The sequence below is a fragment of the Oncorhynchus mykiss genome, chromosome 15 (assembly GCF_057628025.1).
Source record: "Oncorhynchus mykiss isolate SJ-2025 chromosome 15, ASM5762802v1, whole genome shotgun sequence".
NCBI classification, from domain to species: Eukaryota; Metazoa; Chordata; class Actinopteri; order Salmoniformes; family Salmonidae; genus Oncorhynchus; species Oncorhynchus mykiss.
This window is the reverse complement of record NC_143036.1, coordinates 51,058,164-51,076,080: the sequence shown is the minus strand read 5'-3', so window position 1 is coordinate 51,076,080 and position 17,917 is coordinate 51,058,164. Positions and strand designations below refer to the sequence as shown.

At 42.0% G+C, this 17,917-nt stretch overlaps 2 protein-coding genes across 5 annotated transcripts; one reads left to right on the top strand and one right to left on the bottom strand.

Moving 5' to 3' along the window:
- Nucleotides 1-3,075: 3,075 nt before the first annotated feature.
- srr (serine racemase) lies at nucleotides 3,076-7,188 on the bottom strand. 4 transcript variants are annotated; one of them, XM_021563386.3, is made up of 7 exons: nucleotides 7,039-7,188; nucleotides 5,036-5,220; nucleotides 4,680-4,861; nucleotides 4,450-4,580; nucleotides 4,169-4,317; nucleotides 3,905-3,994; nucleotides 3,076-3,692 (listed from the first exon to the last, which is right to left on the bottom strand). In XM_021563386.3, exons 1-7 carry the CDS (start codon nucleotides 7,044-7,046, stop codon nucleotides 3,451-3,453), a joined length of 987 nt encoding a protein of 328 aa, XP_021419061.3. In that variant the 5' UTR covers nucleotides 7,047-7,188; the 3' UTR covers nucleotides 3,076-3,450. The 4 variants fall into 4 exon arrangements, with proteins under 4 accessions (XP_021419061.3, XP_090056385.1, XP_021419062.3 ...); XM_090200259.1 differs by having other exon boundaries at nucleotides 3,076-3,735; nucleotides 7,039-7,132; XM_021563387.3 differs by lacking the exon at nucleotides 7,039-7,188 and adding an exon at nucleotides 6,406-6,608.
- Nucleotides 6,552-15,900, top strand: trmu (tRNA 5-methylaminomethyl-2-thiouridylate methyltransferase). Its single transcript, XM_021563385.3, has 11 exons — nucleotides 6,552-6,745; nucleotides 6,922-7,087; nucleotides 8,112-8,218; nucleotides 8,365-8,490; nucleotides 10,079-10,251; nucleotides 13,020-13,073; nucleotides 13,204-13,270; nucleotides 13,402-13,502; nucleotides 13,645-13,789; nucleotides 14,383-14,465; nucleotides 15,195-15,900. Exons 1-11 carry the CDS (start codon nucleotides 6,664-6,666, stop codon nucleotides 15,339-15,341), a joined length of 1,251 nt encoding a protein of 416 aa, XP_021419060.1. The 5' UTR covers nucleotides 6,552-6,663; the 3' UTR covers nucleotides 15,342-15,900.
- The last annotated feature ends 2,017 nt before the right edge of the window (nucleotides 15,901-17,917 follow it).

The following is a 17,917-nucleotide window of genomic DNA, read 5'->3' as shown; positions in this document are numbered from 1 at the left end:
CACAACGTTGAAATAAAAAGGTGACTCACACAAGTTTCTGAAGACTTGTGTGAGTCACCTTTTTATTTCAACGTTGTGGAGCAAATACATTCCTACCCACTGGGCACAGATGTCAGTTCAACGTCTAGTTTTGTTTTACATTTGCTAAAGTGAATGCTGATGACATCACACACCTTGTGCACTTTTGGTAACCTGATCGTATCCAGACTGAGAAGAAAGCCGGACCCAATGCGTCCCCAACCAGTTCCTGAGGGGGTCAGCCTGATCTGAGCACAATCAGACCTTAATGCGGACCTTTGTTCGGCTGCTTTTCCACAGGCAGACCAATTCTGCTATCTTTTTTCACTAATTGGTCTTTTGACCAATCAGATCAGCTCTGAATAAGATCTGATATGAAAAGATCTGCTAGGATTGGTCAAAAGACCAATTAGAGGAAAATATATCAGAATTGGGCTGCTTTTGTAAATGCAGCCAACCTGTTTTTTCAATGCAATCATTGTGTTCTGATAGTCGCATCTACGTATTGAGTGTAGTAATGCCCTCTAACCACCTCCAGAGGTAGTCAGACACGCGTTTTTATCTGGTTGTCCCTAGTTAACACAGCCACAAAGTCATAATTATGGATAATCCTTGCCCATTTCTACAATTTATCTTCTTAAAATTAGATGTTCTACCTAAACCTAACCTTAAACACACTGATAACTTTATGCCTAATGTTAAATTAAGACGAAAAAGCTCATTTTTAGACTTTGTAGCCAATTTAGACTTTGTGGCTGTGGGGATCTTACTTTGTAGCTGTGCTAACTAGTGATGACCATTGTATCTGGATATTTTACAAGTGTCAACAGATATGGTGAACCCATTTAATTCATCATTATAGCACCCAGTAAAATGATTGGCAATTGACACCATTGACTCAAGGCATCAATAATTGTCCAATCATGACACTCAAATCATTATTTTTAAACAATCTCCCAAATAATGTTAATACTTGGAAGGACCAGGAAAATGTGGTCACAATGCAGACACAATGGACAGATAACAGACACATTTTAATACCACATGTTCGTGACAGAACTTGATCAGATAGTAATTGGATCAGCTTGATCGGATAGTAAAAAACACATCTTAGCACAAGGTGTAAACGAGGCTATTGAGAAGTGGTGTTGCTGTCTGGAGATAAGGGGAGTGTGCTAAAACACTGAGACCTAAATCTCAAGCTCTAGGAGATATCATGATGTACAGTGCATTCGGAAAGTATTCTGTTACGTTACAGCCTTATTCTAAAATTGATTAAATAGTTTTTTTTTTTTTTGCTCATCAATCTACCCCATAATGACAAAGCAAAAACAGGTTCAGAACTTTTTTGTACATTTATATGAAATACAACAGAATTTACATAAGTATTCAGACCCTTTACTCAGTACTTTGTTGAAGCACCTTTGGCAGCAATTACAGTCTCTAGTCTATTTGGGTATGATGCTACAAGCTTGGCACACCTGTATTTGTTAATTGTTTACTCCATGTGTAACTTTGTGTTGTCTGTTCACACTGCTATGCTTTATCTTGGCCAGGTCGCAGTTGCAAATGAGAACTTGTTTTCAACTAGCCTACCTGGTTAAATAAAGGTGAAATAAAAAATAAAAATTGGGGGAGTTTCTCCTATTCTCTGCAGATCTTCTCCAGCTCTGTCAGGTTGGATGGGGAGCGTTGCTGCACAGCTATTTTCAGGTTTCTCCAAAGATGTTCGATTGGGTTCAAGTCCGGACTCTGGCTGGGCCACTCAAGGACATTTAGTGACTTGTTTCCGAAGCCACTCCTGCGTTGTCTTGGTCATTGTCCTGTTGGAAGGGAAACATTCGCCCCAGTCTGTCCTGAGCATTCTGGTTTTCATCAAGGACCTGTCTGTACTTGGCATCGTTCATCATTCTCGGGATCCTGACTAGTTTCCCAGTCTCTGCCAACCCCATGCTTCACCATACAGATGGTGCCAGGTTTCCTCCAGGCGTGACACTTGGCATTCAGGCCAAAGAGTTCAATCTTGGTTTCATCAGACCAGAGAATTTTATTTATCATGGTCTGAGTCCTTTAGGTGTCTTTTGGCAAACTCAAAGCAGGCTGTCATGTGCCTTTTACTGAGGAATGGCTTCTGTGTCTGGCCACTATACCATAAAGGCCTGATTGGGGGAGTGCAGTAGAGATGGTTGTCCTTATGGAAGGTTCTCCCATCTCCACAGAGGAACTCTGTCAGAGTGAACATTGTATTCTTGGTCACCTCCCAAGGCCCTTCTCCCCTGATTGCTCAGTTTGGCTGGGCGGCCAGCTCTAGGACGTCGGTCGTTCCAAACTTCTTCCATTTAAGAATGATGGAGGCCACTGTGTTTTTGGGACTTTCAGTGCTGCAGACATTTTGTGGTACCCTTTCCCAGATCTGTGCCTCGACACAATCCTGTCTCGGTGCTCTACGGACAATTCCTTCGACCTCATGGCTTGGTTTTTGCTCTGACATGCACTGTCAACTGTGGGACCTTATATAGACAGGTGTGTGCCTTTCCAATCAATAGAGTTTAACACATGTGGACTCCAATCAAGTTGTAGATACATCTCAAGGATGATCAATGGAAACAGGATGCACCGGAGCTGAATGTTGAGTCTCATAGCAAAGGATCTGAATACTTATTGTAAATAAGGTATTGCTATTTTTCATTTAATAAATGTACAAAACATTTCTAACGCCCTGTTTCGCTTTGACATTATGTGTTGTGTGTAGATTGATGAGGAAAAAACAACATGTAATCCATTTTAGAACAAGGCTGGAAAGTAACAAAATGTGGATAAAGGGGTCTGAATACTTTCCGAATGCATTGTAGGTGGGAGGTTATGGTCTACTCATAGTTTTGTTATTTGGTAACTCTGATTCACTGATAGTGTTACCTAGGCATGTGTGCTTCTTACGTGCCTAGTATACACCCCATCAAGTGATTGCTATGCAGTATGGACATGAGAATTTGTCTTTCGGTTGAACAAAGAGCACAGTTGAGTTGTTGACATTTCAGTGATCAAACACAGCATATGTTCCTGATACTGAATACATTGCATAGTTTATTTGCAAAAAGATACTTTCACAGTATAAAAAGTATTAGTGAGAAAAAATAATGCATGATTTGCACCTATCTTTAGCTGGTTAGAGCAATGGTCATTCTTTCTTCTCTGTAACAGTCAATGTAGTAAAATAATAATGCATCATTTCTCCTAACTCAGACTGGTTGGAATAATCATTATTTATTCTCTGTAGTAGTCACTTTTATAATAACTTTGTGAATATTCAATGGGGAAACGCATGAGGAGAACGTGAACAAATCACCCGGGACTAAATACGCTGGAAAACTGTTGTTTGTGGCCTATGCTTCAGGAGTAGAACAATTCCTAAGTATGTAAGTAACTAGATATTCAATCAGGGAAGTTAGTGAGCTCGTCTTTGCCAATGTTTCCTCCACTGAGGATGACCACCACGTTCCTCCCAGCAATGTCAGGGATTCTGTCGTTAGCGATGGCTGCGAATGCCGCGGACCCTGACGGCTCCACTAGGAGCCCAGCCCTGTACAGGGTAGACACGGCAGCCTTTATCTCCTCATCGCTCACCAGTACGATCTCCTCAACGTAGCGCTGGCACAGCTCGTAGGGCAGGGTGCCTGGACAACACACCAGGCAGTTAACAATGGTAGATGCTTTAACCTTTACGTGACATATGGTACAGAGCACATCAGGGAGTTAGCACAGGTAAAGAAGGCACAATTCACAGATTTATTTGCTTGGCTATGGTTCATTCCAGATGAAGACACAGTTGTTCCCTCTTATGTCCTGATCTTTTAGGATTTATTTAGGTCTAGCCAATGTACTGCACCTGCAAAAGGTGGAGCCAGTCCTGACGCGATGCTCTTGGTGTCCATGCCTACAGGCTTCTTCTCGATGAAACTTTTGTACATGGTGCAGGCTAATGAATCAAAGACAGGAAATGAAGGTCAACAAAATGGTCATACTGTATATCAACCCCTCAGTATATTGTCCCATGTGTATGTTCATGTATGTCAATTTGTGGTGTATCTTAGTTGTAAAAAGCCCTTCCTGATATTGTCTTGTTGAGATTTAAACAACAGGTGTTATGTACCTCCTTCTGGCTCTACCCCATAGATCCTTGTCTTCTCGCAGCCGGCCAATTTGATGGCAGCAGCCACCCCAGCCAGTAGACCTCCTCCTCCACAGCACACCACCACTACATCAGGCTGGGGCATCACCTCCAGTACTTCAAAACCTAGACTACAGCACAGAGAGAGGGGGAGGGAGAGAGGGTGGGGAGTGAGAGAGACAGACAGCGAGAGACAGACCAGCATTTTATTTTCCCTCTAAAAGAGGAAGCTGGTTGTGTTGCCTTGTTCGGCTGTTCTATACCTGGCATGTCCTGCAATCAGGTCCAGGTCGTCATATGAGTGGAGGAACGTCATGTTTTCCTCCTGGACACAACGATTCACCACGTTCATCAGACAGGTTGTAGGCACCCGTTCCACCTCACATCCAAATTTCTGGAGCGAATGGACCGATATGTTTGGTTATTTTCAGACGTGTCATTTTAGATGATACAATTAAAGACTGAAGCAGTCAATTGGAAACAAGAACCTGACTTGTATGAGTGTAGATCTGGATACAGGGGCTGTCTCTGGCATCACCACTTTCCCCTTGGAGCCGTAGTGTTTAGAGGCATATGCAAAAGACTTCCCATAGTTCCCTGCAGACATGGTGACAAAATGGGCTCCTTTTGGTCTTCTGGCAAACTGGTTGGCCACTCCTCTTATCTTAAACGAACCTGGCAATTAACACAATGACATGAAACTGCTGTTATTGTATCACTCTCAATGTCCAACATCAACCATGTCTATCGATATATCTACCACAAAACAGCCTACATTATTAATTGAAACTTGTACAGTAGTAATGTAAATGTGTCTGACTAAGGCATCTAATTCATACACAAACTCACCAGTTCTCTGCATGTTCTCCAGTTTGATGTGGATGTTACAGGGGATGTTGAGTGGTAGTGTTGTTTGGCACCATGGGATCATAGGAGTGTTGATGACTCCCAAAGGACTGGTCCTCACTGTCTCTCTGGCATCTCTTAGCAGATCCAAAGTGATGGCTTTCACTGATAGTGGCACATCCACCATGCTGGAAGACAACCACAGAGTTGTATCAAAGTGGTTCGAAACAGTCTTTGGTGGGATTGTCCTAAAACCAGTCATTAATTTGCATAGAAAACAACCTCTCACTCAACATCAACAAAACAAAGGAGATGATTGTGGACTTCAGGAAACAGCAGAGGGTGCACCCCAGCTTCAAGTTCCTTGGCTTACACATCACTGACAAACTGAAATGGACCCCCCACACAGACAGTGTGGTGAAGAAGGCGCAACAGAGCCTCTTCAACCTCAGGAGGCTAAAGAAATTTGGCGTGTCACCTAAAACCTTTACAAACTTTTACAGATGCACAATTGAAAGCATCCTGTCGGGCTGTATTACCACCTGGTATGGCAACTGCACCACCTGCAACTGCAAGGCTCTCCAGAGGGTGGTGCGGTCTGCCCAACGCATTACCGGAGGCAAACTAGCCGTCCTCCGGGACACTTTAAGCACCCGAGCCACTGCCTGTTCACCACCGCTATCATTCAGAAGGCGAGGTCAGTACAGGTGCATCAAAGCTGGGACCGAGAGACTGAAAAACAGCTTCTATCTCAAGGCCATCAGACTGTTAAACAGCCATCACTAGCACATTAGAGGCTTCTGCCTATAGGCATAAACTAGGAATCACTGGCCACTTTATTAAGGAATGGAACACTAGTGACTTTAATAATGTTGACATATCTGGCATTACTCATCTCATATGTATATACTGTATTCTATACGAATCTACTCTCTTAGTCCGTTCCGCTCTGACATCACTCGTCCATATGTACATAGTCTTAATTCATTCCTACTTGGATTTGTGTGTATTGGGTATATGTTGTGTAATTTATAAGATATTACTGCACTGTCGGGGGCTAAAAGCACAAGCATTTCGCTACACCCTGCTAATCACGTGTATGTGACCAACAACATTTTATTTGATGAGAAGGATTATAGTTATGACTTGCTTAGCTCCTTTCCACCATTACACATTATATATTGTTTCATTCGTCTGCTCTGTTAATACTTGCAAGAAGAGGTAACGTTAATGAAATCACGAAACACAAAATGATCTCACCATTTTTATGGTGGAACTGTTACTACAGATTTACACATTTGTGCAATATATTCCACTTTTGCGGGTGTAACAGTCAATATAATCAGAGACATGTATAATTCTTGTCAACGTACCTTGATACTTTCGAAAAATATATGCAAATGTGTGGATTTTCGAGATTTGTATCCAATTTACGGAGCAGAATTTCAACAGCTCAGGTTGTTTACACAGTGTTACAGTTATTCTGGAGGTAGCCACACGCGACTTGTTTCTAGTCGGACATTGTTTTGAGACGGAACGAAGAAATGGCCGCGTCTATCCGAAAAAGTTAAGCTGTAACCTGAATTAGTCAATTCAAAACGTATTTTCCTGGCAAATAGTTGCGACAAATCATGGGTGTCGTGAGACATGTCGTGTGCGCGATGTCTGGGGGAGTTGACAGCTCTGTAACGGCTTTGTTACTCAGAAGAAGAGGTGAGACGTTTCTTCACTGGAACACTCAACATTAACGTTAGCTAAACTCCTTGAGACGATACAAATAAACTGTCATTTTTTTAAAAATGAGTTAACGGAATATGTTTTATTTTATATCTAATGTTTCTTGTTTACTGTAAGTTTCACGTCTTCCAATTGGCTTGTTTTATTAACAGGGTACCACGTTACTGGAGTGTTTATGAAGAACTGGGATTCCCTGGATGAGAATGGGGTGTGTTCATCCGAAAAGGACTGTGAAGATGCCTACAAAGTGTGCCAGAATCTGGACATACCTTTCCATCAAGTGTCCTACGTCAAAGAGTACTGGCACGAAGTGTTCACGTAGGTATCCTCCTTAATTAGATGATTGTTAAATCTGTATAATTGGAACAGTTGTAGCCCGGCTAAGCAGACAGCTGCACTCACCTTAATTGAAATAATGTGAGTTATCACGGGATTAGGTTGGTGTCACAAGGCTAGATCTGGGGTGTGTTCATTGTCTTGCAAAGTTTACCGTTTAAGAACCAAACAGAGAAAATGGAATGAAATGGCAAGCGACCTATCTGAATTTGTCCAATAGAAACACACATTTTCGTTGCAAAACGTTTTCCGTTTGCAACAGAATCTGATAGTGAATATACCCCAGATGGATGGGTATAATTTGTGGAACGTTCCAACAGGAATCTGATAGTGAATATACCCCAGATGGATGGGTCTAATTTGTGGAACGTTCCAACAGGAATCTGATAGTGAATATACCCCAGATGGATGGGTATAATTTGTGGAACGTTTCAACAGGAATCTGATAGTGAATATACCCCAGATGGATGGGTATAATTTGTGGAACGTTCCAACAGGAATCGGATAGTGAATATACCCCAGATTAATGGGTATAATTTGTGGAACGTTCCAACAGGAATCTGATAGTGAATATACCCCAGATGGATGGGTATAATTTGTGGAATGTTCCAATAGGAATCAGTTCCAAAAACTTTGTAAAGTACAAGGTTGCCAACAAACAACGCATACAAAGTAACATAATCAATTCACCTAGCTAACTATCTGCCGAATAGGCATCAACTCACCATGTAGCGTATTCTTAATGTTTATTCATAGACTACCAGAGTGAGGACAGACATTTTTCAGCATAAACGTGGTGAGTGAAAAACTTTATGAAATAGCCCACCCCAAGATACCTGGTATCTTATTCTACCGCTATACAACTTTGTATGTGCGTTGTTTGATGGCAACCTTGTTATTTACAATGTTTTTGGAAGAGATTCCTGTTAGAACGTTCCACAAATTATACCCACCCACCCCAGATTGCTCTCTTTCTCAATCTCTGACCAATGTCTCCTTTCTTCAGCAATCTTTTGAAGGAATATGAGAAGGGCAGGACACCAAATCCAGACATTCTGTGCAACAAACACATCAAATTCAACCACTTCTACAATTATGCCATCAACGGCTTGGGTATGTAGCATAATAATGCTCAGTATTACTATGCATTATATTATGAAAAACATCCGAGTATGCTAAGACCTTCAAGTACCATTAAAGAAACTGAGCTTGTACAAAAAAAAAAGACAATATTGTGTTGTTGCTGATTTCCCCCCTAGGAGCTGATGCCATGGCGACAGGCCACTATGCCAGGACATCTCAGGAGGATGAAGATGTCTTCCAACAGAGTCATGTGGCTCCTCCCCCTAAACATGTCTTCAGAGACCGCTTTGAGATCCGGAACCGTAAGAACAACAACCTCCACTCAACATCTTTCTGTGCTTTTCTCATACCAACGTTTTATTATTATTATTATTATGTCAATCTTACCTCTATAACAATATGGAGACTTTGGGCGCTTTCACATACAGTGAGGGGGAAAAAGTATTTGATTCCCTGCTGATTTTGTACGTTTGCCCACTGACAAAGAAATTATCAGTCTATACTTTCAATGGTAGGTTTATTTGAACAGTGAGACACAGAATAACAACAACAAAAAAATCCAGAAAAACGCATGTCAAAAATGTTATAAATTGATTTGCATTTTAATGAGGGAAATAAGTATTTGACCCCCCCTCTCAATCAGAAAGAGTTCTGGCTCCCAGGTGTCTTTTATACAGGTAACGAGCTGAGATTAGGAGCACACTCTTAAAGGGAGTGCTCCTAATCTCAGTTTGTTACCTGTATAAAAGACACCTGTCCACAGAACCTACACAAGGCTGGAATGGGCTACAAGACCATCGCCAAGCAGCTTGGTGAGAAGGTGACAACAGTTGGTGCGATTATTCGCAAATGGAAGAAACACAAAATAACTGTCAATCACCCTCGGCCTGGGGCTCCATGCAAGATCTCACCTCGTGGAGTTACAATGATCATGAAAACGGTGAGGAATCAGCCCAGAACTACACGGGAGGATCTTGTCAATGATCTCAAGGCAGCTGGGACCATAGTCACCAAGAAAACAATTGGTAACACACTACGCCGTGAAGGACTGAAATCCTGCAGCGGCTCAAGAAAGCCCATATACATGCCCGTCTGAAGTTTGCCAATGAACATCTGAATGATTCAGAGGACAACTGGATGAAAGTGTTGTGGTCAGATGGTTTTGCCACCAAGTACTAAGTCATGTTTTGCAGAGGGGTCAAATACTTTTTTCCCTCATTAAAATGCAAATCAATTTATAACATTTTTGCCATGCGTTTTTCTGGATTTTTGCTGTTGTTATTCTGTCTCTCACTGTTCAAATAAACCTACCACTAAAATGATAGACTGATAATTTCTTTGTCAGTAGGCAAATGTACAAAATCAGCAGGGGATCCAATACTTTTTTCCCTCACTGTATCCCCTTATGATCCTGTAGCGTTTGGTACCCTGATCAGCGCTATAAAGTATGTGTGAAATGCAAACAAACCCTGGTTGAAATGAAACCTGGACCTGCGTGAGTAGCGGGTCCAAGATCCAGGACCTAGGTACCAGGTATTGTGACGCGACTCGCGCTGCCGCGTGGCTACTTTTTTGCCCGTTGTAAAGAAGCTAGCTCGCTAACGTTGTGTAGAATGTGCGTCTTGCTAATCACACCCTGAAACGGTTATTTTCAGGCCTTGTGAAATCAGAATATGTTCTGTAGAATTCTCAAAAACGGTCCAGGGTACCGAGTTTTATATGTGAAAGGCTTTTATCTGTAAGCCTGTAGACATTTGATATGTGTAGAGAAATTCAGGGAACTTGAATGAGTACCACCAATGGTTATATTTGATATAGGGCCCGATTTATTATAGGGCTGTCATTCGATTGGTATCTCAGATTTTTAACCCTTTGTTATCTCCGTTGAAGCTGTGAGGTTGTACCAGGGAGCGGACCGTTTTAAGGACCAGACATTCTTCCTCAGCCAGATTTCTCAGGATGCTTTGCGGCGTACAGTCTTTCCCCTGTCGGGACTCACCAAAGACTACGTGAAGAAGATTGCAGCCGAGGCCGGCTTCCAACACGTCCTGAAGAAGAAAGAGGTAACTAACCACACAGACCGATTCACTGCCCTCTGTATGTACTGTATTTGGGCATTAAAGCAAAAACATTTACATTTGTCTCTGTACTCCCGCATTTTCGATTTGAGATCAAATATTTCACATGAGGCGACATGTACAGAATGTCAACTTTAATATGAGGTTGGAAATATGATTTAGGCCTCTCAGACCTAGGCCTTGTAGAAACAGGGTCAATCAAGTTAGGTCTGCCAAATTAATGTAGTCTTGGAAAAAATACATCAATCCAGCCATAGAGTATAACTCATCATCATCATCATAAAAAGTGTAGTTTATAACATGCACAATTAGAAACACTACCGTTCAAAAATTTGGGTTCACTTAGAAATAAAATGTATCAGAAATACAGTGTTGACATTGTTAATGTTGTAAATGACTATTGTAGCTGGAAACGGCTAATTTTTTTATGGAATATCTACGTAGGTGTACAGAGGCCCATTATCAGCAACCATCACTCCTGTGTTCCAATGGCAAGTTGTGTTAGCTAATCCAAGTTTATCATTTTAAAAGGCTAATTGATCATTAGAAAACCCTTCTGCAATTATGTGGGCAGCTTCATTAAATTGTACCCGCAAAACACCAGTCTCAACGCCAACAGTGAGGAGGCGACTCCGGGATGCTGGCCTTCTAGGCAGAGTTGCAAAGAAAAACCCATATCTCAGACTGGCCAATAAAAGGGAAATATTAAGATGGGCAAAAGAACACAGACACTGGACAGAGGAGGCCTAGAACACGGACATTTCTAAGTGACCCCAAACTTTTGATCGGTAGTGTATATAGTTCAAGCTTGACTAAATTCGAGCCCAGTAACTTTGCTCACCGCATCCTCCTTCAATTGTCTCGTCTGGCTGCCACGAAAAGCCCCCACCTTGGAGACAGTCAATCACATGATTGTGGAGCTGCTGATCTGCTTGAAGTGTGTGCGTGCCACTGGCGATGTACTTTGCTGGAGATGCTAGCTGTTCTCAGCGACGCATCACTTCAAACGCATTCCACCTTGATGTTATCGGCTGGCCTACTACTCCTGGTAGTACCTTTTTTTAAATGTAAGTTATGAATCGCAAATTACCATACAGCTGACACACTTCGATTTCATCCATCATTTTGATTTCAATTTGGTTGTCCAAAGTACTGTCAGCTTGCACTGTGTCTTTGCTGATGATTGCCCTGATCTCTGGCCAGTCAATTGGTTCAATGACATTGTTGTTTTATCTATTAATCGCTTCTAATAGATCTGAAAATGATGCATTAAACATCAATTTAAGACTGTTTGTTTATAATGAGCGACGTCCCACGTTTAACCTGAACACACAAATAGTAGGAATTTGCACTGGCTTCAGCCATGACGGCACGAGAGAGAAATTGAACATCGGCACGTCACCTGCAGGTGTGAGCTTGTGTGTTACACTGTCCAATCTGAGTCTCAAACATGATCTGAGCGCATGATCTGAGGCTGTTTGGTCTCTTGGGCATCAACTTGGGAGAGCGGACAGTGCATTATAGACAAAGCGCTGCATATATTGCCAGAAAAATAACACATCTGATTATTTATTTAATTTTTTTGCAGAAAAAGGGCAGCATCCGTTAAACAGTAATTCAACTTTGCCCGGCCTGTCTTTATCGGCCATTTTCTCAAAATGACCTTTTTCTCAGCCTTCAAAGGAGGTACATTTTACATTATTCCACACACTGGTTCTTAGGACTTATAGCCAGACTTGTCCAAAGGCCTTTTTTGATATCTTGTGGCGTTTTATCTGTAAGTTTTATGCAAAATATCGCCTCCGTCACCCCGACAGTGTCATTGCCATTTGGTACACCAGAAGTACATTCATTTCCAATGGAACGCTGCGTTTGACTTGCAGGATTGTGTTGCAGAGTCAGTTGGACTGCATTCTGTGTGGTGCATAGGTTGGATTTCACACGTATGACGGATGCATACGCCTTGATCATACCAACAGCGTCATTGCGCAAAAATGTTATGCAGAATCATCTGGATGTGTGTGCGACAAAAGTTCAACATTCACCTGCTACCATTTTTGTCAAGAGGTCCACACATATGTGTGAAGTGTTTTAAATTTATTGAGGATTTGCATATTTTTAAATCAAAATGTTTTACTTTTCAACTGGTAAAGTTTCATTCTGATATGAGTAAAGGGGAAAAATAGCCTGTTAGGGCGTGGTATCTGGTCTTAATGTGCATGCTACCATGATTACGGATAATCATTCATGAATAATGACGATCATACCCCCAAAATCATGAATAAAGGTCACACCCTCCCAAAAATGCTAATGTCCCCTGTTATTGATACACTATTAGTGAATTTGTCCAAATACTTGTGACTTCTTCACATGGGGGTGGGGACAAGTGTTTTCCTTTCTCAGCGGTAAAATAAATGTGTATGAAAATAGCCACCCCAAAAAAAGGTGACATGCTGTACATTCACCTCATATGAAACATTTGATCTCAAATCTAAAATGCTGGAGTATAGAGCCAAATGTAAAATGTTAGTTTCGCTGTCCAAGTACATACGGACAGGAGTGTAGATAAAGTATTGATCATCTCTCCTCTCTGAGCTGCCCACAGATTAACGAAAGTTTAACATAATTTCATTGCATTGTTGTTGTTTGGCCTACACCCTAATTACACTGTATTGACATAGATTACATCTTATGAAGTCAGTTGTATTTTTTTCTTGGACTGTGTGGCAACACTGAATGTCATCTGTTTCCAGAGTATGGGCATCTGCTTTATTGGAGAAAGGAAATTTGAGGATTTCATTCTAGAGGTATGGAATTCAAATACACACACTGTATGAAGAAAAAAACTACTGTATGAAGTTCATTATTGAGATACACTGGTCACAGTAATAAATAAACATGTTTGTGATAATATCTGCATTCCTGTTTTTCGGTCAGTATTTAGAGCCAAAACCGGGGAACTTTGTCTCCATTGAGGATGGGAAGATCATGGGGGAACATCAAGGTAATGCTGTGTGATATCCTCAGTGGTATCTTCTATGGTAGTGCTTGTCCCACTATCCTTGTAAGAGTACTGCTCTTCCAATAGTAAACCTTTACATTAACTACTAGTTCTCTACCCCATCTTCCTTTCAGGTTGGTTCACCCTGACACTAGGCCAAAGGGCTAGGATTGGTGGGCAGAGGGATGCATGGTTTGTTGTGGACAAAGACATTACTACTGGAGAAGTGTTTGTGGTAAGGAATGGTTTCTACCTCTTCAATACTGTTATACCTAATTTTGTCCTAAACAACCGGCCCAACTACAATACAGGCAGATCTCCCACCTCCTTGCTGTTGATTCTCAATGGGATTCTGATTCTAAACTCCCTAACATCAGGGTCCAACCACCAATCACCCGGCTCTATTCAGAGACACGGTACGAACAGATCGTTTCCATTGGATAACGGAGGACCCTCCCACTGAGCTGATCCAGACTAAGATGATGGAGTGTCACTTCCGCTTCATCCACCAGATGCCTCTCAGTGAGTGAAATAACAAGTTAGGGCCAGACACAATTTGTAAGGATGTGTCATTAACAATACCTTTACCTTCCGAGTGGCGCAGCGGTCTAATGCACTGCATCGCAGTCGCAGCGTCACTACAGACCCAGGTTCAATCCCAGGCTGTGTCACAACCTGCCGTGACCGGGAGTCCCACAGGGCGGCGCAAAATTGGTCAAGCGTCATCAGGGTTAAGGGAGGGTTTGGCTGGGGGGCTTTACTTTGCTTATCGTGCTCTAGCGTCTCCTTGTGGTGGGCCCGGGTGCCTGCAGGCTGACTTCGGTCATCAGTTGAATGGTGTTTCCTGGTTAACGGGTTATGCGGGCGGGTGTTATAAGGAGCACGATTTGGCGGGTCATGTTTCAGAGGACGCATGACTCGACCTTCGCCTCTCCTGGACCCATCCAATCGTAATTGGATATGACAAAGTTGGGGGGGAAATAACAATACCGTTACCTCCCATACGGCTTAAAAAAACAGCTTTATTGAGTCAAAAATGTACACTTCAAAAGTGTTAGTGACATGTTAATGTGTTAGTAACATGTTAATAACATAGTGAGGTTGTTTATCTCCAGCCCCTTGCACTGTGACCTTGAACATGGATGGCTCTGTGTGGATCATGCTGTCTCAGCCGATCAGAGCACTCACACCAGGACAGGTAAGCTCTCTGTTTCCTACACATAGTAAGCCACCTGTCTCACCCTTTTCAGAGTTTGGGCAGTTGGTTTCATTACTTTCTAGGGATGTTTTGTTCTCAGAAGAATTTTAACTATGAGTAACATTTCTTTAGGCCATTTTCAAATTGATTTATTGTCGTTAGGTCAGCTTTTAAGAGTAAAGCCAACCCATGAACCATTACAGTGGTTTTAGTTGAGCTGGTGTGTTAGTCCCAGTGTGTTATTCCTTAAGATCCTGATTAGCTAGCTAACAAAGGCCTATCATAGGCCCAACAAACGTAGCCAGCTGCTCCAGTGCGTCTCTGGTTTCTCTGACAGGGATTACTCCAGACTCTAGTCAGGGTACAAAGAGCCTTGTCCACGCTTGGATTACCCCCCTTTCTTCATGCGCTATCCCATAACCCACTGCTCTGAGAGAACAATATGGCTGAGGCGCGTTTGTCTTGGAGCTCTGGGCTCGAGGCCAGAGTGAGGGTAGATGAAGCGATAGAGAATAGTGGTGTGTGTATGCGCTCAAATGTGGAGGTTAGTTCAGAGGGACTAGGAGTTAATATTCAGCATTAATGTCTCCCACTAACATCAATTTTCTGTGCCCGTCTCATCTACCTCAACATTGACTGAATAGCCTTGCGTCAAAGCTTCCGTCAATGCCTGCTCATCACTACCCTCCCTTCTAATTTCTCCATATTCACTTCGCTCATCTCCCCCAGTTTGCAGTGCTGTACAAGGGGGATGAGTGCCTGGGAAGTGGGAAGATCGTCCGTCTGGGCCCCACAGAGCACACTCTCCAACAGGGGCGAGACCGCATGAAGGAAGCCCCTGTGGCCAAGGAGAGGACTCCGGAACCAGTCAGCTGAGCCTGAGAGAGTCTTCCTAGAAACAGACCTAAGCCCAGGCCTATCCACTGTCGATATGGACCTAACCTTACATTGCAGACTTCAGTGGACAAGACTACTGTACTTCCACAAGCCTTACCCCATTCTCTGAACCTCTACTAAAGAACAGAAGAGCACACTGATCATGCTTTCGGACCTGTCCACTCGTCATAAAACACACACTCAAACTTCCTCTGTACTGTTGCCCTCAGTTGATACTTCTTCCTATTAGGTTACTTGTGATGTACATCATTATTTGATAGTGTGGACTGTGTACAATCATGCACATGGTAATTCATTGTCTAATTTATTTATTTGGACAGATTATTACAAAATGTGAAATGCATATTAAAAAATGTATGGCTTTTGTGAAAATCCAAACAAGTCGAGTGCCTGTTCCTTTGGTGCCATTTCACCTAAACACATTTTGGATTGAACTGCATTCTTTTCAACTACTACAAAATATGCAATATGTAAATAGAGAATAACTTGAATTCAGAACTGAAGAGCAAGTGATTAAACTTACGATTGTTTTAAATTATAAGTGATTTCTTGCATTTTTGTGGCCAGCAGAAAACCTCACTGAAGAAATCCAGCTAAAGTATGCGTCACTTCACTATAACCTCTGTGGCTACTGTTTCACGTCCTCTTCCTCCCTAGCCACAAGGGGGCGAAGACGTACAATTTATACTTAACCTATACTTTGCCTATGCACTGTTTCTGGTGGTTAAATTAACTTAATGTATGTTATACAAGGTGGAATGTACAGGTAACTACCAAAATAATGGAAACACTGGAGTAAATTTAGGATACAAAGTATGTTGTGGTTCCTGAGTTAATTAAGCAATTAACATCCCATTATGCTTAGTTAGGGTGTATTACATGCTGGGGAGCACATTATTTTGGCTGCCATGGCTATGCCCCTATAGGATGACAATGCCCCCATCCACAGTGCATGAGTAATCACAATGGTTTGATGAAAATGATGTAAACCATATGCCATGGTCGTCACCAGATCTCAACCCAATTGAACACTTATGGGAGATTCTGGAGTGGTGCTTGAGACAGTGTTTTCCACCACCATCTACAAAACACCAATTTATGGAATTTCTTATGGAAGAATGGTATCGCATTCCTCCAATAGAGTTCCAGACTCTTGTAGAATCTATGCCAAGGTGCATTGAAGTAATTCTGGCTCGTGGTGGCCCAACCCCCTTTTAAGACACTTTATGTTGGTGTTTTCTTTATTTTGGTCGTTACCTGTACCTGTTCAATGGCTTTGCAGGTTATGCATTATTTAGTTTCATGCATACCTTGGTGATGTGATATCCATGGGATTAAAACCTACAATTCGCCAAAAGTTGTGATTGAATCAGTAGCAACCTGTTATTCAGGGCCTGTTTTGAAACCCACATTTTTAGCTAAAAAGAAACCGTTAACTCGAAACTGCTAAATCTTGACTTCAAAGACAACTGGGAGTTCCAGAAAAAAGCTCGGACTGGAAATACGCTTTGAATGGTCATCCAACTCGGAATTGAAAGTCAGGAACTCGGGCCTCTTTCTAGAGCTACGACCTGAAGATCAATGACGTCATCATGATTCGACCTTGTTTTTTTCCAGAGTTCCCAGTTGTCTTGAAAGCACCATAAATCCAGAGAATGCCAGACTTTGATGACAAAATTTGCCCACGAAGGACAACTGTGCCACCTTCCTGTTCAAGTGAGCACAGCACAAGGTAAATCCAAAAATATCTTGTATGCTGCTGAATAAATGATGTAATATGCCAGGGAGCTGTATACTGTAGCTAAGAAAGTAATACTAAGTGTATGATGTGTAGTAAGCTGTTAGTAGGCCATGTGCCTCACCCTAATAATTTGGTCTATTTACCCCTCTTAATTTCCCCTACTGTTGAGACTTTGGTGCATATAACCCATTTAAGAGAAATGTAATCATTGAATTTTGTAAGAGCTTTCATTGTCTGCTTATATGTCCCCCTTATTTATCCTATGGTTCTGACTTGGTGAACACTGTAAGAACGGCCCATGTTCTGAATTCTGTCGCTGTACATTTGAAAAGTGTTAAACAAATAGTTATATTGGCTACGTCCATCCTAGCCCGCTCATTAATGTCTTATTTGAAATGACGGATTGCCTCTTATCTGCTTGTCGCCATAGTTTGTAAATGTCAATTGGTATTAGAAACCACATTTGTTTAAGCAAGTCAGCCATACCAGCTACGTGTTTTTTTTTTTTAAAGACAGTAAATGAGGCTGAGTGAACTGTGTCGCTGCCAGACAAGGCTCCATGATAGACAGGTGTAGCAGTGGTAAGGTGTTGGGACAGCTTTATGTGTAGGTCGTCATTGTAGATAAGAATTTGTTCTTAACTGACTTGCCTAGTTAAATAACGGTTCAAATAAAACATGTAGGCCCTAACAGTTTCTGGGCGCAGTTTGTCACCCTTATAGTGCAGTTCATTGTATTGTTTAGTGGTGTGTTGTGTATTGGTTTAGCTGGCATGCATACCACTTTGTTTTTTTGCCCCACCAAGATGTACATG

What these genes read in the sequence shown, in the direction of transcription:
- trmu (XM_021563385.3), top strand. Translation starts at nt 6,664, where the DNA reads ATGGGTGTCGTGAGACATGTCGTGTGCGCGATGTCTGGGGGAGTTGAC. An exon ending in TACTGGCACGAAGTGTTCAC is followed by an intron (nt 7,088 to 8,111) that starts GTAGGTATCCTC and finishes TCCTTTCTTCAG; the next exon opens with CAATCTTTTGAAGGAATATG. An exon ending in TTATGCCATCAACGGCTTGG is followed by an intron (nt 8,219 to 8,364) that starts GTATGTAGCATA and finishes TTTCCCCCCTAG; the next exon opens with GAGCTGATGCCATGGCGACA.
- srr (XM_021563386.3), bottom strand. An exon ending in CCAGATCTACACTCATACAA is followed by an intron (nt 4,581 to 4,679) that starts GTCAGGTTCTTG and finishes CATTCGCTCCAG; the next exon opens with AAATTTGGATGTGAGGTGGA. An exon ending in TGGGGTAGAGCCAGAAGGAG is followed by an intron (nt 3,995 to 4,168) that starts GTACATAACACC and finishes TTGATTCATTAG; the next exon opens with CCTGCACCATGTACAAAAGT.